The sequence below is a fragment of the Zophobas morio genome, unplaced genomic scaffold (genome assembly GCF_036711695.1).
Source record: "Zophobas morio isolate AGI-343-1 ecotype UQ-CSIRO unplaced genomic scaffold, CSIRO_AGI_Zmor_V1 ptg000030l, whole genome shotgun sequence".
NCBI classification, from domain to species: Eukaryota; Metazoa; Arthropoda; class Insecta; order Coleoptera; family Tenebrionidae; genus Zophobas; species Zophobas morio.
This window is the reverse complement of record NW_026972135.1, coordinates 4,164,428-4,183,892: the sequence shown is the minus strand read 5'-3', so window position 1 is coordinate 4,183,892 and position 19,465 is coordinate 4,164,428. Positions and strand designations below refer to the sequence as shown.

General features: G+C 33.6%; 1 protein-coding gene across 2 annotated transcripts in view; it reads right to left on the bottom strand.

Moving 5' to 3' along the window:
• LOC135138005 (zinc finger protein castor homolog 1-like) overlaps nucleotides 1–19,465 on the bottom strand; it is a 149,602-nt gene that overhangs the window by 27,912 nt on the left and 102,225 nt on the right. For both annotated transcript variants that reach the window (XM_064067817.1, XM_064067818.1), the window contains exon 5: nucleotides 13,990–14,080. In XM_064067817.1, the coding sequence (XP_063923887.1) occupies nucleotides 13,990–14,080 (91 nt within the window). The remainder of the gene's footprint in view (nucleotides 1–13,989; nucleotides 14,081–19,465) is intronic.

Below are 19,465 nucleotides of genomic sequence, written 5' to 3'. Positions count from 1 at the left end.
TGTGTTTTGAGTATTAACAGAAACATCAGGATCGTAAAATATTAAAAGCGCGCATATCTGGCGTCTATTTTTACAGCAATAATGGGTGAATTCGGAGATTCTGGACGGGGAGCGGGTTATTAAAGTGTCTGGATGGATATTTATTGCCGAGAGAGAAAGGCGAAGAAATTCGCTCGGGATGGAAAGGGGATACGCAGGGGTCAACTGAGGGCCTTTGCTGTGCACGATTTTGACGAGCGATCTCGCGGACGTAAAAGTACCATTTTATTTTGCACGTCAAAGACTTTCTTAAAATACCTAGATTTAAATTTCGCAACAATCAATCCAATAGTTTTGAAAATTCTCTAGTCCAATGCAATCGCCAAAAAACGACAAACAGATGAAAACGGAAGTCCTACTTTTCCACGTTCTAGCACAGAAAAATTGGTCCAAGCTTATTTCTTTTAAACAATGAAAAAAAATTGCCAAATTCTGTAAACTAAAAGAGTGAAAAATTGAAAAACCGAATACCCAAAAATCGAAAGATTCAGCAAATGAAACGTTAAAAAATCCAAAGTCCGAAAATATCGAAAAGTTCAAAAATCCACAAAATGAGAAAATCCGAAAAAACTAGAAATCGAAAAATCGAAAATTTGAAAAAAATCGAAAAATCGAGAAATCGAAAACCTGAAAAGCGATAAATCGAAACATTACAAAATTGAGAAATCAAAATAACCCAAAATCGAAAAATTGAGAAAACCCAAAATTGGAACATCGAAAAATTGAAGTCGAGAAATTGGAAAATTTAAACCTAAAAATCGAAAAATTGAAGGATTGAAAAACTGAAACATTGAAGTATTGAAAAGTCAATAAATTGGAAAATGAAAATCAAAAAATCAATTACTCAAGAAATTAAGAAATCGAACAATTGAAAATTTAGAAACTTCAAAAAATTAAAAATTAAAAAATCGAGAAATTGAAGAGTCAAAAAATTTAAAAATCGCAACATTGAAATCTCGAAAAATTGAGAAATCGTAAAATGTAAAAATCAATCAATAGAGAAATTGAGAAATTGAAAAATTAAATAATTTAGAAACGTAAAACACAGAGGAATTGAAACATTTAAAAATAGAAAAACTAAAGAACCAGAAAAACTAGAAATCGAGAAAACAAAAAAATCTAAAATTAAAAAACATTGAAAAATTGAAAAAACAAAAAATCTAAAAGCCATGATCGAAATGTCGACAAATCAAAACATCAAAAAAGTGAACAAATTAACATTTAAAAATTCGAAAAACTGAAAAATTAAAAAATTGAAGACAAGTGAAAAATCGAGAAATTGAAATAATTCAAAAATTTAAAAATTGAAAAATTCAAATATTGACAAACTGAAGAATCCAAAAATCAAAATCAAAATCCAAAGAGCCGAAAAAACGCAAGATCGAGAAATCGAAACGTCAAAAAATCAAATAATTCTAAAATATAAAAATTCGAAAAATGGCAATATCTAAAAAGTCAGAAATTGAAATCGAAAAATGTTTTAAATCGAAAAACCGAGATCTCAAAAAAACGAAAATTCGAAAAATAGAAACTAAAAAATTTAAATCGCGAAATCGAAACAGTAAAATTGAAAAATGAAAAATTGAAAAATCGAAAGATTCAGTAAATGAAACGTTAAAAAATCCAAAGTCCGAAAATATCGGAAAGTTCAAAAATCCACAAAACGAGGAAATCCGAAAAAAATAGAAATCGAAAAATCGAAAATTTAAAAAAAATCGAAAAATCCAGGAATCAAAAACCTAAAAAGCGATAAATCGAAACATTCCAAAACTAAAATGTCGAAAAATTGGAAAATCGGAAAGACGAAAAATCCAAAAGTCGAAAAATCAAAATAACCCAAAATCGAAAGATTGAAAAATGGAATAAAACTTGAAGAAACGAAAAATTGAGAAAACCCAAAACTGGAACATCGAAAAATTGAAGTCGAGAAATTGAAAAATTTAAACCTGAAAAATTGAAGAATTGAACAACTGAAAAATTGAGGAATTGAAAAGTCGATCAATCGGGAAATGAAAATCAAAAAATCAATTACTCAAGAAAAATCCGGTAATCGAAATCTCGATAGATCGAGAAATAGAAAAATTGAAAAACCGAAATCCCAAAGCTGAAATACCGAAAAATTGGAAAATGGAAGAAAAATTGACAAATCAGGAAAACGAAAAATCGAAAAATTGAGAAATCGTAAAATGTAAAAATCAATCAATAGAGAATAATTTCTCTAATAGAAATTGAAAAATTAAATAATTCAGAAATGTAAAACACTGAGAAATTGAAACACTTAAAAATCGAAAAACTAAAGAATCAAAAAAATTAGAAACTGAGAAAACAAAAAATCTAAAAGCCATGATTGGATTTTGATTTTGATTTTTCGATTCGAAAGGTCGAGAAATCAAAACATCAAAAAAGTGAACAAATTCACATTTAAAAATTCAAAAACCTGACGAATCGAAAAATCAAAATCAAAATCCAAAGAGTCGAAAAATCGAAAGGTCGAGAAATCGAAACGTCAAAAAATCAAATAAATCTAAAATATAAAAATGGTAATATCTAAAAATTCAGAAATTGAAAAATTCCCAAAATTGAAATCGAAAATACGAGAAGTCGAAAAATTTTTTAAATCGAAAAACCGAGATCTCAAGAAAACGAAAATACGAAAAATCAAAAATAGAAACATATTAAAAAATTTAAATCGCGAAATCGAAACAGTAAAATCGAAAAATGAAAATTGTAAAATTTATAAAATCGAAAAACTAAAAATTTACAAAAACTAGAAATCGAGAACTCCAAAAATATAAAATTTAAAAAATCGAAAAATTGAAGAATCGAAAAACTGACAAATTCCAAAACCAAAATGTTGAAAAATCTGAAAATCGAAAAACAGAGAAATCGAAATTGAAAAATTAAAACACCGCGAAATCGAAACATAAAAAAATCAAACAAATCTAAAATTAAAAATTGGAAAAATTGAAAAATCGAAGAACTGAAAAATTGGGAAATCGAAATACATATGTGAATTTAAAAACTCGAAAAATTAAGAATCGAAAAATTGAAAAACCGAAAAATCGAATCCGAAAGTCGAAAAAAAATCAAAAAATTTTAAATTCAAAACATCGAAAAAAGTTCGATACATTATCATAAAAAAATTAAACATTTCAAAAATATGAAACCCAGATTAAAATAAAATGTTGAAAAATTTGTAATTTTAGCACTCTTAATTTGCACCAAAATGTGTTTGGAATTAGAAAAAATTGCAGACATTTCAAAAATAACGAATTTGAAATCTTTCGAAAACGATTATAAGGTTTGTTCAAAAAACGGATAAAGAAAACTCGACCTTGTTAAATTAAACTCTTTACATTTCGATTATTCAGACAAATTTAAAGCGGAATAATTTTAAATAACACAAAACGTGGATTTTTTAAAAATTGAAAATTCCGAAAATAAATAAACCACACAAAATCAAAATTTTGAGAAATGTGAAGTTTCTACAAATTATTAATATTTGTCAAAAAAAAAACTGTTTGAATCAAATGTATAAAGAAAAAAAAAACAATTTAAAAAAATGCGAATCTAAACTTTTCAAAATTTCTCCACTACGTGTGAGATTTTTCAAATTTCTTACATCTTTGCCAAAAAAACGGATTAATAAAACTCGAGTTTCTTAGGTTAAGTGCTTGTAATTTCGATTAATCAGAAAAGTCTGAAGTTGAATTAATTGTAAATATCACAAAAAATCGTAAGTTAAAAATTTCAAAAATATGAAATCCACCTTAAATCAAAATGTTTATAAATGTGGACTGTGGAGTTTCAGCAAAATCTTAATCTGCGCCAAAATATGTTTGAAAACACTGCGAAAATACGAAAAAAACTGCAGAATTTTCAAAAACCACGAATTTTAAATTTTTTAAAGAAAGCTAAAAATTTCCAAAATTGAAATTTTGAAAACTCGAGAAATCTAAAACTTGTAAAATCGAGAAACGAATAGTTGGAAAATTTTAAAAATCGAAAAACTGACACTACTACCAGAATTCTAAAAATCGAAAACGTAAAATTTAAAAAATCGGAAAACTAAAAAATCAAAAACTGAAAAGTCGAGGAATTGAAAAATCCCAAAACGGAAATGTCCAAAAATTGAAATATCGAAAAATTGAGTAGTCGAAAAATCGAGAAATTGATAAATCGAAAAACTGAAAATCGAGAAATCGAAAAGCCGAAAAATAAAATTTAAATAACATTTAGGTACTAAAAATAAAAATCAACACAGACGGCGGACAGACAGCTAGACGGAAACGGAGACCTATTTTTTCGTACTCTAGGGGAAGTAAATAAAATTAGTCACTCGCTAGATGACCACCAGACGAAGATTTTCCAACCAACAACCAAGGGTCCCGCAAGGAGCACCCCGGGTGCCTCTTCTACTCTCTCTCCTCCAAACGCCAAATAACCGCTCCGCTTCCTGTTCGCGGGCAATTAGCGGCAATTCGGCGCAAAACCGGCGTCCCGCACGGCGCTCTTCCAGGTCCCCGCTTTCTCCGCGCCTCGATTTCTTAATTGCGCGCAATCCCGGGCGCGTTTATCTCTCCTATCGGAAATTTTGACAATTAATTACCATTTCGTAATAATTACGGTGAACAACAAGTCGTCGAGGATTTTTTCTCGCAAGCCCACCGCATTGTACACCACACGCCCATGCCGGGCCGACTTTCACCCAATTAATTGTCAAAGACGTCAATCATTAATTTGTTAGATTGAAGCGAACGATAAATCGGGCCTAATTAAATCAGCGACAACAAACGCAGATGGGGAAATTCGCGAAAATGGGTTTTGGCCTTGTGTGCTATGGAGGGACGTCAGACGTACGGTTTTTGCGGAACAGCTAGTTTTGGTCTAAAAAGAGGATAAAAAGATCCGTCCTATCATTATCTGCCTTTCTCTCTAAACACAGCACAGTTATTAAACATATCAAAATTAAATTACGGCGTTTTTCATCTACTTCTTCCAGCAACCGGTTCTTGCTCTTAATGTTGCATTCTTAATATCCTGCTACAATTATATAATTATTTGTTACCGATTGGATCCAACAAATTGCTACTAAGTGGCCAGACCTGTTAGCCAAATTACGGATTCGGATCTGCGTCACCCGTACGCTCCAGATTCGGATCCCGTGGATTCGGCGTGGTGGACCCTCGGCTGCGGCCGCCACAGGGCGTTCTTTCGCCATAAAACCGTCACCACACTGTATAAAACGATATCGGCCGTAAATGGACCATCACATCGAGTTGCTGGTAATTGTAATTTACGATTCAAAGCACCACTAAATAAATATAAATAAATATGCAATAAAACTTAATTCTCTATACAAATACATTGTAAGTTTATGTTCGGATCCGTGTATAATGATCATTTTATGATACACGAGAGACATTATAGTGGCGAAGAGAGAAAAGATGCATGTCCGAACGTAAAATCGTATTTTTGCGCGCACCTTTCTTCTTTCATACAGCTCCACACGTTTTCATGAGCTTTTAATCCTTTATTGCGGGCGCGTTTCGACGAACGCCACCTTCCGAGAAACCTCCGAGTGGATGCTATAAAACCGTGCGTTTCCAACTGCTAAATATGCATGGATTCGCGAAAGACGCGGAGGAGCGGGTCCCTGGGGACGCGCGAAGAATCGGGACCGATGCGGATCCTTGGGGGAGTTCGTGGGCAACCCACGGGTTTACGGCGGTGAACGCGATTAGATTACATGGTGGCGCAAAAAACGTGCAGATTGACAATAATCGCCAGGTTGTGGAAAAATATCAAAAAATATTTGATAATGTATCGAGATTTTGAATAAAGTAGAAGACTTACGTTTTGATAACGGAAATTCGGGTTTTGTCTATCAAGATTTACTGGTTGAGCAAAATCTTGAAAATGGAAATGTTCTTCATGCTACAGACTAAATACACGAGACATCGTGTCGAATGTTCTCAAAGTTTGACCATAAAGTCGGTTTTTCGGGTGATAAAACGCCACCATGCTGTTTTATAGGAATTAAACACTATGGTGGTGTTTAATCGTTGATTTAATTATTGTAGAAACTTTATTAATTGTTGCTACACCATCAAGTTACTCGCTTTTTCTTCTTTAATAAAATATTTAATGTTTGAGTAGAGAACTAACAAGTCTGCAGAACGCTCCAGATAAAGTCGAGGCGAAGCCGAGTGTTACTACAAATTCAAGACAAAGCTCAAACTTATCGAGTTCCAGAGTGTTTTAGTATTTTGATCATAAACTTTCAGGTTTTATAAAAATGAAATATGTTAGCTTTTTGCTACTAAAGCTTCAAAAATTCTCAAAATTCTGACCAAAACTAATTTTTTAACACCATACCACCATGCTAGTTCATAGCAATAGTGAGAATAGATTGATATAAAAAAATGGTCTACAATTAAGTATTTAAACAGAACTTTCCTCGCTTCTGAAGTACAGGCATGCTCGCATAAATCCCGTACAACCTCACTTTTACAGGATTTATGTGAACATGACTGTACAATCAAACAACTGTTTTTTCTTTCAGACAAATCATGAACCTTGATTTTGGGATTTATTTTTTTTTTGCGATAATAACCCTATTGAGTTTACTTATAGATAGAAGAGAAAAAAAAACTATTAGGCACTAAAATTATTTTCCATTTCAAAAAAAAGACACGAGAGTCCTGAGAGTGTTTCACATTCTTTGAGAAAAAGACACTAAAATTCCCGAGATTTTTTCGCATTCTTAAAAAAGACAGTAGGGGCCTTCGAGAATCTTTCCCATTCTTAAAGAAAAAGACACTTTGGGGTCCAGCGATTCTTTCACGTTCTTAAAAATAATGACACTAGAGGCCCCAGAAATTCTTTAGTATTCTTAGAGAAAAAGATAGTAAAGGCCCCTGAAGTTCTTTTCGATTCTTAGAAAAAAAACACTAGGGACCCCCGAGATTTTTTCGCATTCTTAAAGGAACAGACACTAGGGGTTCTCGAGATTATTTCGCAGATCAACAAAAAGATACTATGGGTCCCCGAGATTCTTTCCCACTCTTAAAGAAAAAGACACTAGGGATCCTCCAGATTCTTTCTCATTCTAAAAAGACACTAAAGGTTCCAGAAATTCTTTTCGATTTTTAGAAAAAGACACTACGGACCCCCGAAATTTTTTCGCATTCTTAAAAAAAGACACTAGGGGCCCCCGAGATTATTTCCCATTCTTAAAGACAAAGACACTAGGGACATCCGAGATTTTTTCGCATTCTTAAAAAAACACTAGGAGTCCCCGAGATTCTTTCCCGCTCTTAAAGAAAAAGGCACTAGGAATCCTCTTGATTTTTTTGCATTTTTTAAAAAATCCAATAGAGGTCCCAGAAATTCCTTAGTACCTATTATATGAGAAAAAGATACTAAAAGCCCCCGAAATTATTTTTGATTCTTAGAAAAAGACACTTGGGGCCCCCGAGATTATTTCCCATTCGTAAAGACAAAGACACTAGGGACCTCCGAGATTTTTTCGCATTCTTAAAAAAACACTAGGAGTCCCCGAGATTCTTTCCCGTTCTTAAAGAAAAAGACACTAGGGATCCTCTTGATTTTTTTGCATTTTTTAAAAAATCCAATAGAGGTCCCAGAAATTCCTTAGTATTCTATGAGAAAAAGATACCAAAGACCCCCGAAATTCTTTTCGATTCTTAGAAAAAGACACTAAGGACTCCCGAGATTTTTTCGCATTCTTAAAAAAGACACTAGAGGTCCCCGAGATTATTTCCCATTCTTAAAGAAAAAGACACTAGGAATCCTCGAGATTTTTTTGCATTTTTAAAAAAAGCCAGTAGAGGTCCCAGAAATTCTTTAGTATTCTATGAGAAAAAGATACTAAAAGGCCCCGAAATTATTTTCGATTCTTAGAAAAAGACACTAGGGGCCCCCGAGATTATTTGCCATTCTTAAAGACAAAGACACTAGGGACATCCTAGATTTTTTCGCATTCATAAAAAAACACTAGGAGTCCCCGAGATTCTTTCCCGTTCTTAAAGAAAAAGACACTAGGGATCCTCTTGATTTTTTTGCATTTTTTTAAAAATCCAATAGAGGTCCCAGAAATTCCTTAGTATTCTATGAGAAAAAGATACCAAAGACCCCCGAAATTCTTTTCGATTCTTAGAAAAAGACACTAAGGACCCCCGAGATTTTTTCGCATTCTTCAAAAAAGACACTAGAGGTCCCCGAGATTATTTCCCATTCTCAAAGAAAAAGACACTAGGAATCCTCGAGATTTTTTTGCATTTTTGAAAAAAGCCAGTAGAGGTCCCAGAAATTCTTTAGTATTCTATGAGAAAAAGATACTAAAAGCCCCCGAAATTCTTTTCGATTCTTAGAAAAAGACACTAAGGACCCCCGAGATTTTTTCGCATTCTTCAAAAAAGACACTAGAGGTCCCCGAGATTATTTCCCATTCTTAAAGAAAAAGACACTAGGAATCCTCGAGATTTTTTTGCATTTTTGAAAAAAGCCAGTAGAGGTCCCAGAAATTCTTTAGTATTCTATGAGAAAAAGATACTAAAGGCCCCCGAAATTCTTTTCGATTCTTAAAGAAAAAGACACTAAAGATCCTAAAGATTCTTTAGAAATCTAAGAAAAAGACACTAGAGGCCCTCGAGATTCTTTCGCATCCTTAAAGAAAAAGACATTAGGGATCCTCGAGATTACTTCTGATTCTTAAAAAAAACACGAAAGGTCTCAGCAATTCTTTAGTATTCTTAGAGAAAAAGATACCAAAGGCCCCCGAAATTCTTTTCGATTTTTAGAAAAAGACACCAAGTACCCCCGAGATTTTTTCGCATTCTTAAAAGAAGACACTAGAGGTCCCCGAGATTACACATACACATACACATACATACATACATAGGACTTTATTCATGATAAAATGATACATGATTAGGCGGAGTCTAGCCATAGGCTATTCCACTCAACCTTCCAAAATAAATTTCTTTCCCATTCTTAAAGAAAAGGACACTAGGAATCCTCGAGATTTTTTGCATTTTTAAAAAAAGCCAGTAAAGGTCCCAGAAATTCTTTAGTATTCCATGAGAAAAAGATACTAAAGGCCCCCGAAATTCTTTTCGATTCTTAAAGAAAAAGACACCAAGGATCCTCGAGATTCTTTAGAAATCTAAGAAAAAGACACTAGAGGCCCTCGAGGTTCTTTCACATTCTTTAAAGAAAAACCACTAACAGTACTAAAGGCCCCGAAAGTCTTTACGATTCTTAAAAAAAGATACTAGGAACCCTCGAATCTTTTTCGCTTTCTTAAAAAAGACGCTTGGGGCCCTCTAGAATCCTTACCATTCTTAAAGAAAAAGATACTAAAGGCCCCCGACATTCTTTTCGATTCTTAAAAAAAGACACTAGGGATCCCCGAGATTTTTTCGCATTCTTAAAAAAAGTCACTAGGAGTCCCCGAGATTCTTTCCCCTTCTTAAAGAGAAAGACACTAGGGATCCTCGAGATTTTTTCGCAATCTAAGAAAAAGACACTAGGAGCCCTCGAGATTCCTTCACATTTTTAAAAATAAAGGCACTAGAGGCCCCAGAAATTTTTTAATATTCTTAGAGAAAAAAATTCCAAAGACCTCTGAAATTCTTTTCGATTCTTAGAAAAAGACAACAGGGTTCTCCGAGATTTTTTTGCATTCTTAAAAAAGACACTAAAAGGCCCCAAGATTATTTGGTATTCTTAAAGAAAAAGCCACTTGGAGTGCAGAGATTCTTTAATATTTTTAGAGAAAGAGGCACTAAAAGCCACCGAGATTCTTTTGGATTCTAAAAAAAAAGACACCAAGGGCACCCCCTGAGATTCTTCATAATTGTTAAAAAATACACTTGAGGTCCCTGAGATTCTTTTAGATTCTTAAAAAAAAAGGAGACTATGGGCTCCCGAAATTCTCTCGCATCCTAAGAAAAAGACACTTGGGGTCCAGAGATTCTTTAGCATTCTTAAAAAAGACACTCGGAGTCTCCGAGATTCTTTTGCATTCTTAAAGAAAAAAACACTGGAGACCCCCGAGATTCTTTAGTATTATTAGAGAACAAGCCCCCGAGATTCTATTGGATTCTTAAAAAAAGATACTGCAGGTTCCCGAGATTCTTTCACATTCTTTAAAAATGAACATTACAGAATCCCGAGAATCTTTCCTATTCTAAAAAAAAGACACAGGGATCTCCTGAACTTTCTTTAGAATCAACCGAGACTCTTTGGAATTCTTAAATAAAAAGACACTAGGGGCTTTCGAGATTCTTTTGGCTTCTTAAAAAAAGCACTGCAGGTGCCCCAGATTCTTTCACATTTTTAAAAAAGAACATTAAAAAATCCCGAGAATTTTTAATATTTAAAAAAGACACGGGGATCTCCTGAATTTTTTTAGAGACGACCGAGATTCTTTGAAATTCTTAAATAAAAAGACAATAGAGGCACTCGAGATTCTTTAGCATTCTTAAAAAAAGATACTAGGGTCTCCCGAGATTCTTCCGCATTCTTCAAGAAAAAGACTTGGGGACCCCCGAGATTCTTTTCCATTTAAAAAAAAGACACTTCAGGTCCCCGCGATTCTTTCACATTCTTTAAAAATAAAGATTAAGGAGTCCCAAGAGTCTTTCATATTCTTTAAAAAAAATTCGGAGATTTCTCGAAATTCTTTAGGGACGGCTGGAATTCTTAAAAAAAAAACTATAGGGGCACTCGAGATTCTTTTGCATTCTTAAAAAAAAGATACTAGGAACTCTCGAGATTCTTTTGCATTCTTAAAGAAAAAGACACTTGGAGCTCCAGAGATTCTTAGAGAAAAATACACTAAAAGGCCTCAAGATTGTTTGGTATTTAAAAAAAAAAATTCTTTCGCAACCTAAGAAAAAGACATTAGGGACTCCTGAGATTATTTAGTACTTTCAGCAGAAAAAGACACTAAAAGCTCCCAGGATTCATTGGAATTCTTTAAAAAAAGACACTAGGGAGACCCGAGATTCTCTCCAGAGAGTCTTTAATATTTTTAGAGAAAAATAGACGAAAAGCTCTCGAGATTTTTTTGGATTCTAAATAAAAGACACTAGGGGAATGTTTAATTGTTACACTATTAAGTTGATCTTTTTTTTTGTTGTTTTTGTTAATAAAAGATATGACATTGACTTTTTGTTTCTAAAAGTGCATATTGGAAGCCTCTCATGAACAGCTGGGGATTAGAAGAGTGACAAAAGTTTCACTGTTCTTAGTTAACAAAAATGTAGAGGATGTTCTAAAAATAAATCGTGAGTGTTCACTTTAATTCTAATATTTAAAAGTAGCGCTCCAGGATCTTTATATCTTTTACTTTAGGTGCTAAGATTTTCGTCTAAATTATCAACACTTTTATAAGTCAGTTTTTTTTTTGATTTGTCTGCTACAATTTTATCACCTTATTGATATTTATAGAAATTGAATTATTTTTAACTCGAGTTAAAATTTAATCGGCGAACCTGAACATTTGATTGGCTGACTTTTATCACGTGTTCGGTTAACTGAGTGTCTGCAAACTTGTTCTTAATTGTTAGGATACATGTCTTAACAATATATGAGTAATATTCATCACGATAATTAAAAAGTTTATCAGTCTCTAAGGATGTGCTGTGATAAAGCACCTAATTAAATAACTGAACCCGCATACCGAACTTTTTTTTCAGTTCTGTTTTAATATATTGCATATCAAATTTGCTACACGAGTGAGACAATAATTCATTAAAAATCTACGAACATCAATTTTAACCGCAAAAAACGTGATTCGCTTTTTGTTAGTTGTCTTTTTATGTGGTTAATTATGACTAAATTAAAATTTTGAACTTTTGTGTAGTGACGTATGAAGAAAATGTTGAGGTCAGTGACTCAAAATAATTAGACAAAATGTCGAAATAGATTTATTATTATTATTAATTAAGCTGAGTAGTTGCTTTATAGCACAAACACACAAGTATGTTTTTATTTATTCTGAGAAATATTTAAGCTTTGACTTAAGTAAGAATGGGAGATTAGTGGTGTTTCGTGAAATCGGTGACTCACTATCCGAGAAACCTGAAGCAAATATTTTATCGTTCATTGATCATGATCACATTAGAACCATGTTAACATAGCGACATAGTAGTAATTTTGAGAGTAATAAAAGTGTGAAAAAATCATGAATAAAACCGAACAAGTTGTTGCGTAGTGAAACTACTTCTCCAGTCCTTCATCGCAATAAACCAAGTAGTGATATTTTATCACGAATTTATTTATTTGCATAAAAGCCGGAAAATTTACGACGTGTTTATCTTCCCTATTCTCACCAGAGAAAGACGCTCGACCTCAACATCGGTAAACACACGTCGTAAAACATTTTTACTCGAGTAAAGTGCAGTTAATTAAATACCAACAGCTTTCAAATAAAAATCCGATAATACCGAAAAGCTTCGACGAAATCGGCCATATTTTCGACGTAGACGCCCTGCGTCGAACCCGCGTCTCCTACATCGAACCCGTGACTCACGCTTACGCAACCTTTCCCAGATTTTAATTAGACTGTGAGCGCTCCGCGACCGGCCATTCAAATTCTAATTAAAGAGCATAATGCAGGTTTATCCGAAGCCAACTTGTGGATTTTTAAAACTCAAATGCCAAATTTTTGGCCGTCGCCTCGGACTCGAAATTCTATTTGAGCAAAAATTTTCTCGGCGTTAAAATAGACTTATCCGACTAATTAGCGTCTTCACCGACGCCGAGCGTCTTTTGTTGCCGTGAATCAGCACGGCACGCTTGATGTAGCTGGGTTTTTGTCCGCGATGACAACAGCCAACTGTGATATACACAAATTGCCTTAAATTGACTGTGACAGATTTAATTTCGTTTCACATCCACTTGACTTTTATTAGTTGAGGAAAATTTCGACGGATGCTGGCCGAGCGGCGATTAATTAATTCGCCGATTTTGGGAAAACGGCCGAGGTTGGCAGCAGTGACGTTTCAAGGCCGCCGCGATTTTGACTTATCTGCGATCGTGACAGGAATGTGATCGGACTAATCCGAGCGGATTCCAGAGCCGCCTGGGGATTTTTTTGCGATCGGATCGTGTTTACGCTGTTGCTGAAATTTTTAATGTGGCGGAGGTTAAATTATGGGATGTTTCCGACGAGTTTTAGTGTTAATTTATTAATAATTTTACTAATTACGAGGAATGATGATAATTAATGGTTGTAATAAATTTTAATTAGGTTCCAACGCTAGCACCGACAAATTTTACAGAATTACGGAGTCGTGTTTACAAGACTTTGAATTTTAACTATCCTTTTGGGAAGAATTATTAAGGAACTGGTCGAGTCCCACACGAAATTTTATGTTGCCACCATACCGAATCGCTCTATTAAAAAATAATTAGTCCGTTTCGATTTTCATCCATTTCGATTGTTAATTACAACTTGTTCACGTAAAAACAGTTTTCAGAACAAATCGTTTTTGGATAAATTACAATGTAACAAGCGTTTTTATCGACGAAAAACGATCCGGAAACATTTTATCGGCCGTATATCTTTCCACATAGTGACACAGCGCTAAAACAGAACATCTGCTCAATTAAAAAAATAACGAAAAATAAATCGCGCCTAAAAATCAACAAGTAGTAGCGCTTTCATCACGAAAAACATCCCGGCGACGTTTTATCACCCGTTTTCGACTGCTCCTGACAGTGTTTTATCGCTGTAAAACCAAACCGGTTGATTAATTTAAAATCTGAAATCCCTCGACCCTCGGATCGACTTGGTCGTCGTCGCGACCTCAGTGGCGGCGCACTTTCGACAAAAACCGCCGACGACGCGAGATTTACGGCGGCGCAACCACCTGTTGCTGTGGAGTTGACGCGTCAGAGGCGTTCGTCACTTACCGTTGAGGGGGCTCTGGTCGAAGGGCGGCGGGCTGGTGGAGTCAGTCTTGAGTTGTGCCGCGAAGGGGAGGATGTTCGTGGGGAAGATTCCCTGAGACAAAAAAAAAATTAAACACTTTATTTCTATAAAAGTTAGTCATTTTAATACTAGCAGAATTCAACTTTATGATTATTTCTTAAGTTTCTTGTTGTCGAAATAAGTCTACACATACTAAGAAAACCAGGCAAAATTTAGCCCCGCCCACCCACCCGATCTCTATTGTGATGAATTTTTGTATTCGTCGTGAGTCAAGTGGGCGGAGCTTAACTGCAAAATCTTTATTTCTCAACGAGAAATTAAAAACATGTTTTTGAGTATGGTGTTATTCAAACACTACTATGTATATTTAGAAAAAATTAAAACTAAAGATAAAACTCCACCCATACATGCCCTGATCTAAATAGTAATGAATTTTGCATTCGTTGGTAGATCTAGGGGCGGAGCCTAATTGCAAAATCCATATTTCCTTACAAAAATTTACCATTTTAAACGTGAATCAAGTTTCTAGGAATAAAACAGATCATCACAATTGAGACGGGGTGGGTGGGCGGGCTATATATTTTGCCTTTTTTTTCTTAATATATAGTATTTTTTGAACAACACGATACTCAAAAATACGTTTTTAATTTTTTGTAGAGAAACAAGTATTTTGCAGTTAAGCTCCGCCCCCTTGACTCACGACGAATAAAAAAATCATCACAATTGAGATAGGGCGGGTGGGCGGGCTTTCATTTTGCCTTTTTGTTTTAATGTGTGTAGACTTCTTTTCATAAGATGAAACTTAAAACATGTTATTAGGCTCCGCTCCGTAATTACAAAATCCATATTTCCTCGTAAAAATGTACCATTTTTACCATGTTTTAAGTTTCTTGCAAAATAGAAGCCCCGCCCACCCGCCTTATCTCAATTCTGATGATATTTTTTTATTCGTCGTAAGCCGAGGGGCGGAGCTTAGTTATAAAATCCGTATTTTTCTACGAGAAATTACAATGTAATGTAATGTTTATTAACGGTTATACCTTTACATAGAATGTGCAATATGTTCTTAAGTACTCGTGTCATACAAAGAAAACTAAATGTATTAATTTAAAAAGAAAAGCAAAAGAGAAGCCCCTCCCATCTGTCTCGATCTCAATTGTGATGAATTTCTCATTCGTTGTCAGACCGAGGGGCGGAGCGTAATTGCAAAATCGAAATTTCCCTATACAAATTTACCATTTTAAATATGTTTCTTGTTGTGAAAAGATGACTACACATATTAAGAAAAAAAAGACAAAAAAGTTGCCCCGCCCACCCGCCCTTCTCTATTGTGATTATTTTTTTTTATTTGTCCTGAACCAAGGGGCGGAGTTTAACTGCAAAATCCTTATTTCTCTACGAGAATGTAAATCATGTTTTTGAGTATCGTGTTGTTCACAGAATACTATGGATATTAAGAAAAAATTAAAGCCCACCCATACCTGCCCTAATCTAAATAGTAATGAAGTTTCCATTCGTTGGTAGACCTAGGGGCGGAGCTTGATTCCAAAATCCAGATTTGCTTACAAAAATTTATCATTTTAAACGCGTTTTAAGTATCTAAGAATAAAGAAATCATCACAATTGAGAGGGGGGTGGGTGGGCGGGGTTTATATTTTGCTTTTTTTTTCAGTATTGATAGTATTTTTTGAACAAGACGATATTCAAAAACATGTTTTTAATTCCTTTGGAAACAAACAAGTATTTTGCAGTTAATCTCCGCCCCATTGACGCACGGCGAATAAAAAAAATCATCACAATTGAGATAGGGCGGGTGGGCGGGCTTTCATTTTGCCTTTTTGTTTTAATATTTGTAGACTTCTTTTCACAAGATGAAACTTAAAACATGTTATTAGGCTCCGCCCTGTAATTACAAGATCCATATTTCCTCGCAAAAATGTTCGATTTTAACCATGTTCTATGTTTCTTGTTGTGAAAAAATGACTACAGATATTAAGAAATAAAGACAAAACTTAAGCCCCGCCCGCCCACCCTGTCTCAGTTGTGATGATTTTTTTATTCGTCGTGAGTCAAAGGGGCGGAGCTTAATTGCAAAATGCTTATTTCTCTACAAGGAATAAAAAACATTTAAAACTTTCAAGATACATTGACTTTAATTAAGAAAACAAAAAGGCATTTTTGAATTTTATGAAAATCTAGATTTTCGAAAAAAGTATAAACATTCCTAGACGATCTATTTTATTTCCTTCAATATAACAATAATAATTACAAATACAATTTTGATCTTTCCTAGAATCCGTACCAAGATGGCACTGTTCTCTATAATCAGTAATCACTAACCAGTAAAAGTCAGCATGGTTTTGTACAAGGAAATCTACGTTCACTAACCTCTATGAACATTATGTATAATTTACATGTAATGTTTTATATTCTGAGAAACACGTTGATGTTGTATACACAGACCTAACTGAAGCCTTTGATGTGCTGAATCATTCTATTCTTCCTAGTACGGTATTGTGATAGTGGGGTTACACAAGGCTCCAATTTGGGTCCACTCTTGTTTATAATATTTTTCAATGATATACATAAATACGTCAGTTGTAAGTTTTATGTTTATGCAGATGATTTGAAGATTATTAACGTTATAAATTCATATTTTGATTGCATTAAGTTACAAGACAGCATTGACTCGTTTAAAAATTACGGTGATAGAAATAATCTTCACATCAATTCCTCAAAATGTAAAATAATATCTATAACTAGAAAGGTTCAACCAATTATCTTTTTACAAAATCAGTGCTAAAATATTATAACTTTGTGAACAATGTAGAGATCTTGGTGTTTTGTTGATTTTTGGGCTCGCCTGCCGCTCGCGCCGCAAAATCAAGCCCCCGTACTGTTATTACCTCAATTTGCTCGAGCATCAATTAGATCCACTAATTAATGCAAATTAGAGTTAAAAGGCGCAAAAAACGGCCGGGAATAACAGTAACCGCGCGACAAACAATGCCGAGTGGCTTTTAAGCGAAACATAAATAATGAAGAGGTTATAAAATTTGTGTGAAAATATGTAAAGCACACACGTCGATTCTCATGGCTCAGATTTTCGGAGGTACAGTTAGAGAAATGTGCGGTAAAAACGCAAACAAGCGTAATTTGCGTTTTAATTGTGCTTAGAGAGGATCTAAATGAAACGGGGATTCTCACACGGGTTTTCTTGTTTGTTATCAAAATTGGCGTGAAAGGTAATTAAGGACGGAACAATGGCCTGGGTGAGATGGTGATTTTTCGGCGGAAACTCTTTAAGTAAATAAAAGTAACGAATTCAGGAAAATGGAATCGTAATGACCGGCTTCTTGTTGTTTGCTTTGGTGTGAGACTGATTTTTAAACGGTTTACAACCGGATTTCTGTTGCGCGCTTCATTATGGAGTATTAAAGTGAAACACGATGTTTATTTTTGATATTACATCGAACTACATGATGGGGACGGAATGAAATGCGCCTTGAATTAATAACGACACGACTGAGACAGGCTTGCACTAGATTTCTTGCAAAAAATTTGGAATTCGGGATAAACTTATTTCGTTCAATTAATAAAACTGTCAACGCTTATCGCAGTCGTTTCGTCCAAATGGATATTTTAGCTCTATCAGAATGACACAAAGTGGATTCTTTCAACTAACTACTGTTAGCCAATAACTTCGAAAGACGTTTCATTGGTGTTAGTGACAATTAATTACATTTCATTATATAAATAAATACTTTCTGTAATTTAGTTGAGTGATATGTAATTGAAAAACTACCACTAAATCACCCAAAATTAATGATTTATATTACAACTAAGGCAAACTTGTATACATTTTCGATAGTGTAAGTTTTTCCTTAACATACTAGATATAGCTATAACTGAAACACATCTTTATTTATCTTTGGTAGTTAAAGTAAGATTTCTACAGTTTAGTGGAATAACTTATCAATTTTGGCTAGTAATTTCCTGTTTTTCCATGTTAACTATTATTGATAATTTTTTTAAGGTTAAAAAACATTTTGTACTGACTTTTTCTGTATGCTTTTATAGTTAGGTTATAGTTAGAAAATATGACATGACAGCTACAACAAGTATATCACTGAGTAACTTAAATTATAGTTAAAGCCATAACTGATACACACCTCCATTTAAAAATGGTTAAAATTAACAAAACATCCATATTTATTTAATAGTGGCTCATCACTTTGATAAAATTAGTGATATTGGACTTGTTCGTTGAATAGACCAATTATCAATTTTAGTTAATAAGTTCAAATGATGTCGCGAAAAAAATTGTTTCTAAAATGTAGGAAATAATTTTTCTTTAAACCTGTCTGTTTCTAAACTTTTTCTCAAAATTGTACTAAAAAATATCACTGATCGCTTCATGACCTATTGTAGGACTTTGGAAATCTGTCAGTTATAGTTAAGAAAAATAAAAAAAAACAAAAATACACACTTGTTAAATACTTGATGCACTTTAGAAGTTTATCAATTATAGTTAAAGTCGATTAGACAATTTATCTTATTTCTCAATTATAGTTAAACACAATTACAAATTTATGTTGGAATTTTAGACATTAACTTAACAAGTTATCTTCCATATGGACACAATTTACATAATTAACTATTATTTTCCTATTTAATAGTAGCTACTGACGTGGAAATATTGACAATTGTCTTGTTTGTTGGACCTCTGTTGACGTAAGTTTTTTTAGTTATTTCCTAACCATAATTGATATTTCTATTAAATGGACAAAAAGAGAGAATGATATATACTTTAACGATTTGGGGTAACTAGCAGTTAATTTGTGCTTTTTCGATATATTTGGTTTGGTGCTGTTTTACTTAAGTAAATCACAAAAAAAAAACGCTACAAAAGTGCATTTATATTAGTGATATCAAAAATGTATCAATTATAGTTAATACTAAACTGCAAAATGTCTCTTACGTGTTCATATACTTTCGCTATAATTGTTGATAATTTCATTTAATTCTATTATCTATTTCGTTAAAATTTCTAGTTACAATTCCTGCAATTGATAATCGCATCTGTATTTTTTGCATGTTAACTATAATTGATATTTTTTCTCAAGGTTAAAAAAAGAGCGCGAATTGTCTGAAATGAAGTAAAAACAAAAGAAAATTCCTGATAAGACAAGTCAAAAAAATGTACTATGACTTTGGATTAACAACATTTTGTATTAACTGCTTCTGTCGATTCGATGTATGGTTTTTTAGTTGGGTTATAGTTACCAAAATATATTGTATGATAACTACAAGTGCACAAGTATATCATTTAAAATTAAGTAACCTAAATTATAGTTAAAAGACAAAACAGCTGTTTTCCTTTTAACACATTAGCTATAATTGATACATATGCACCTCTATTTACCTTCAGAGGTTGAAGTCACAAAATCTCTACAT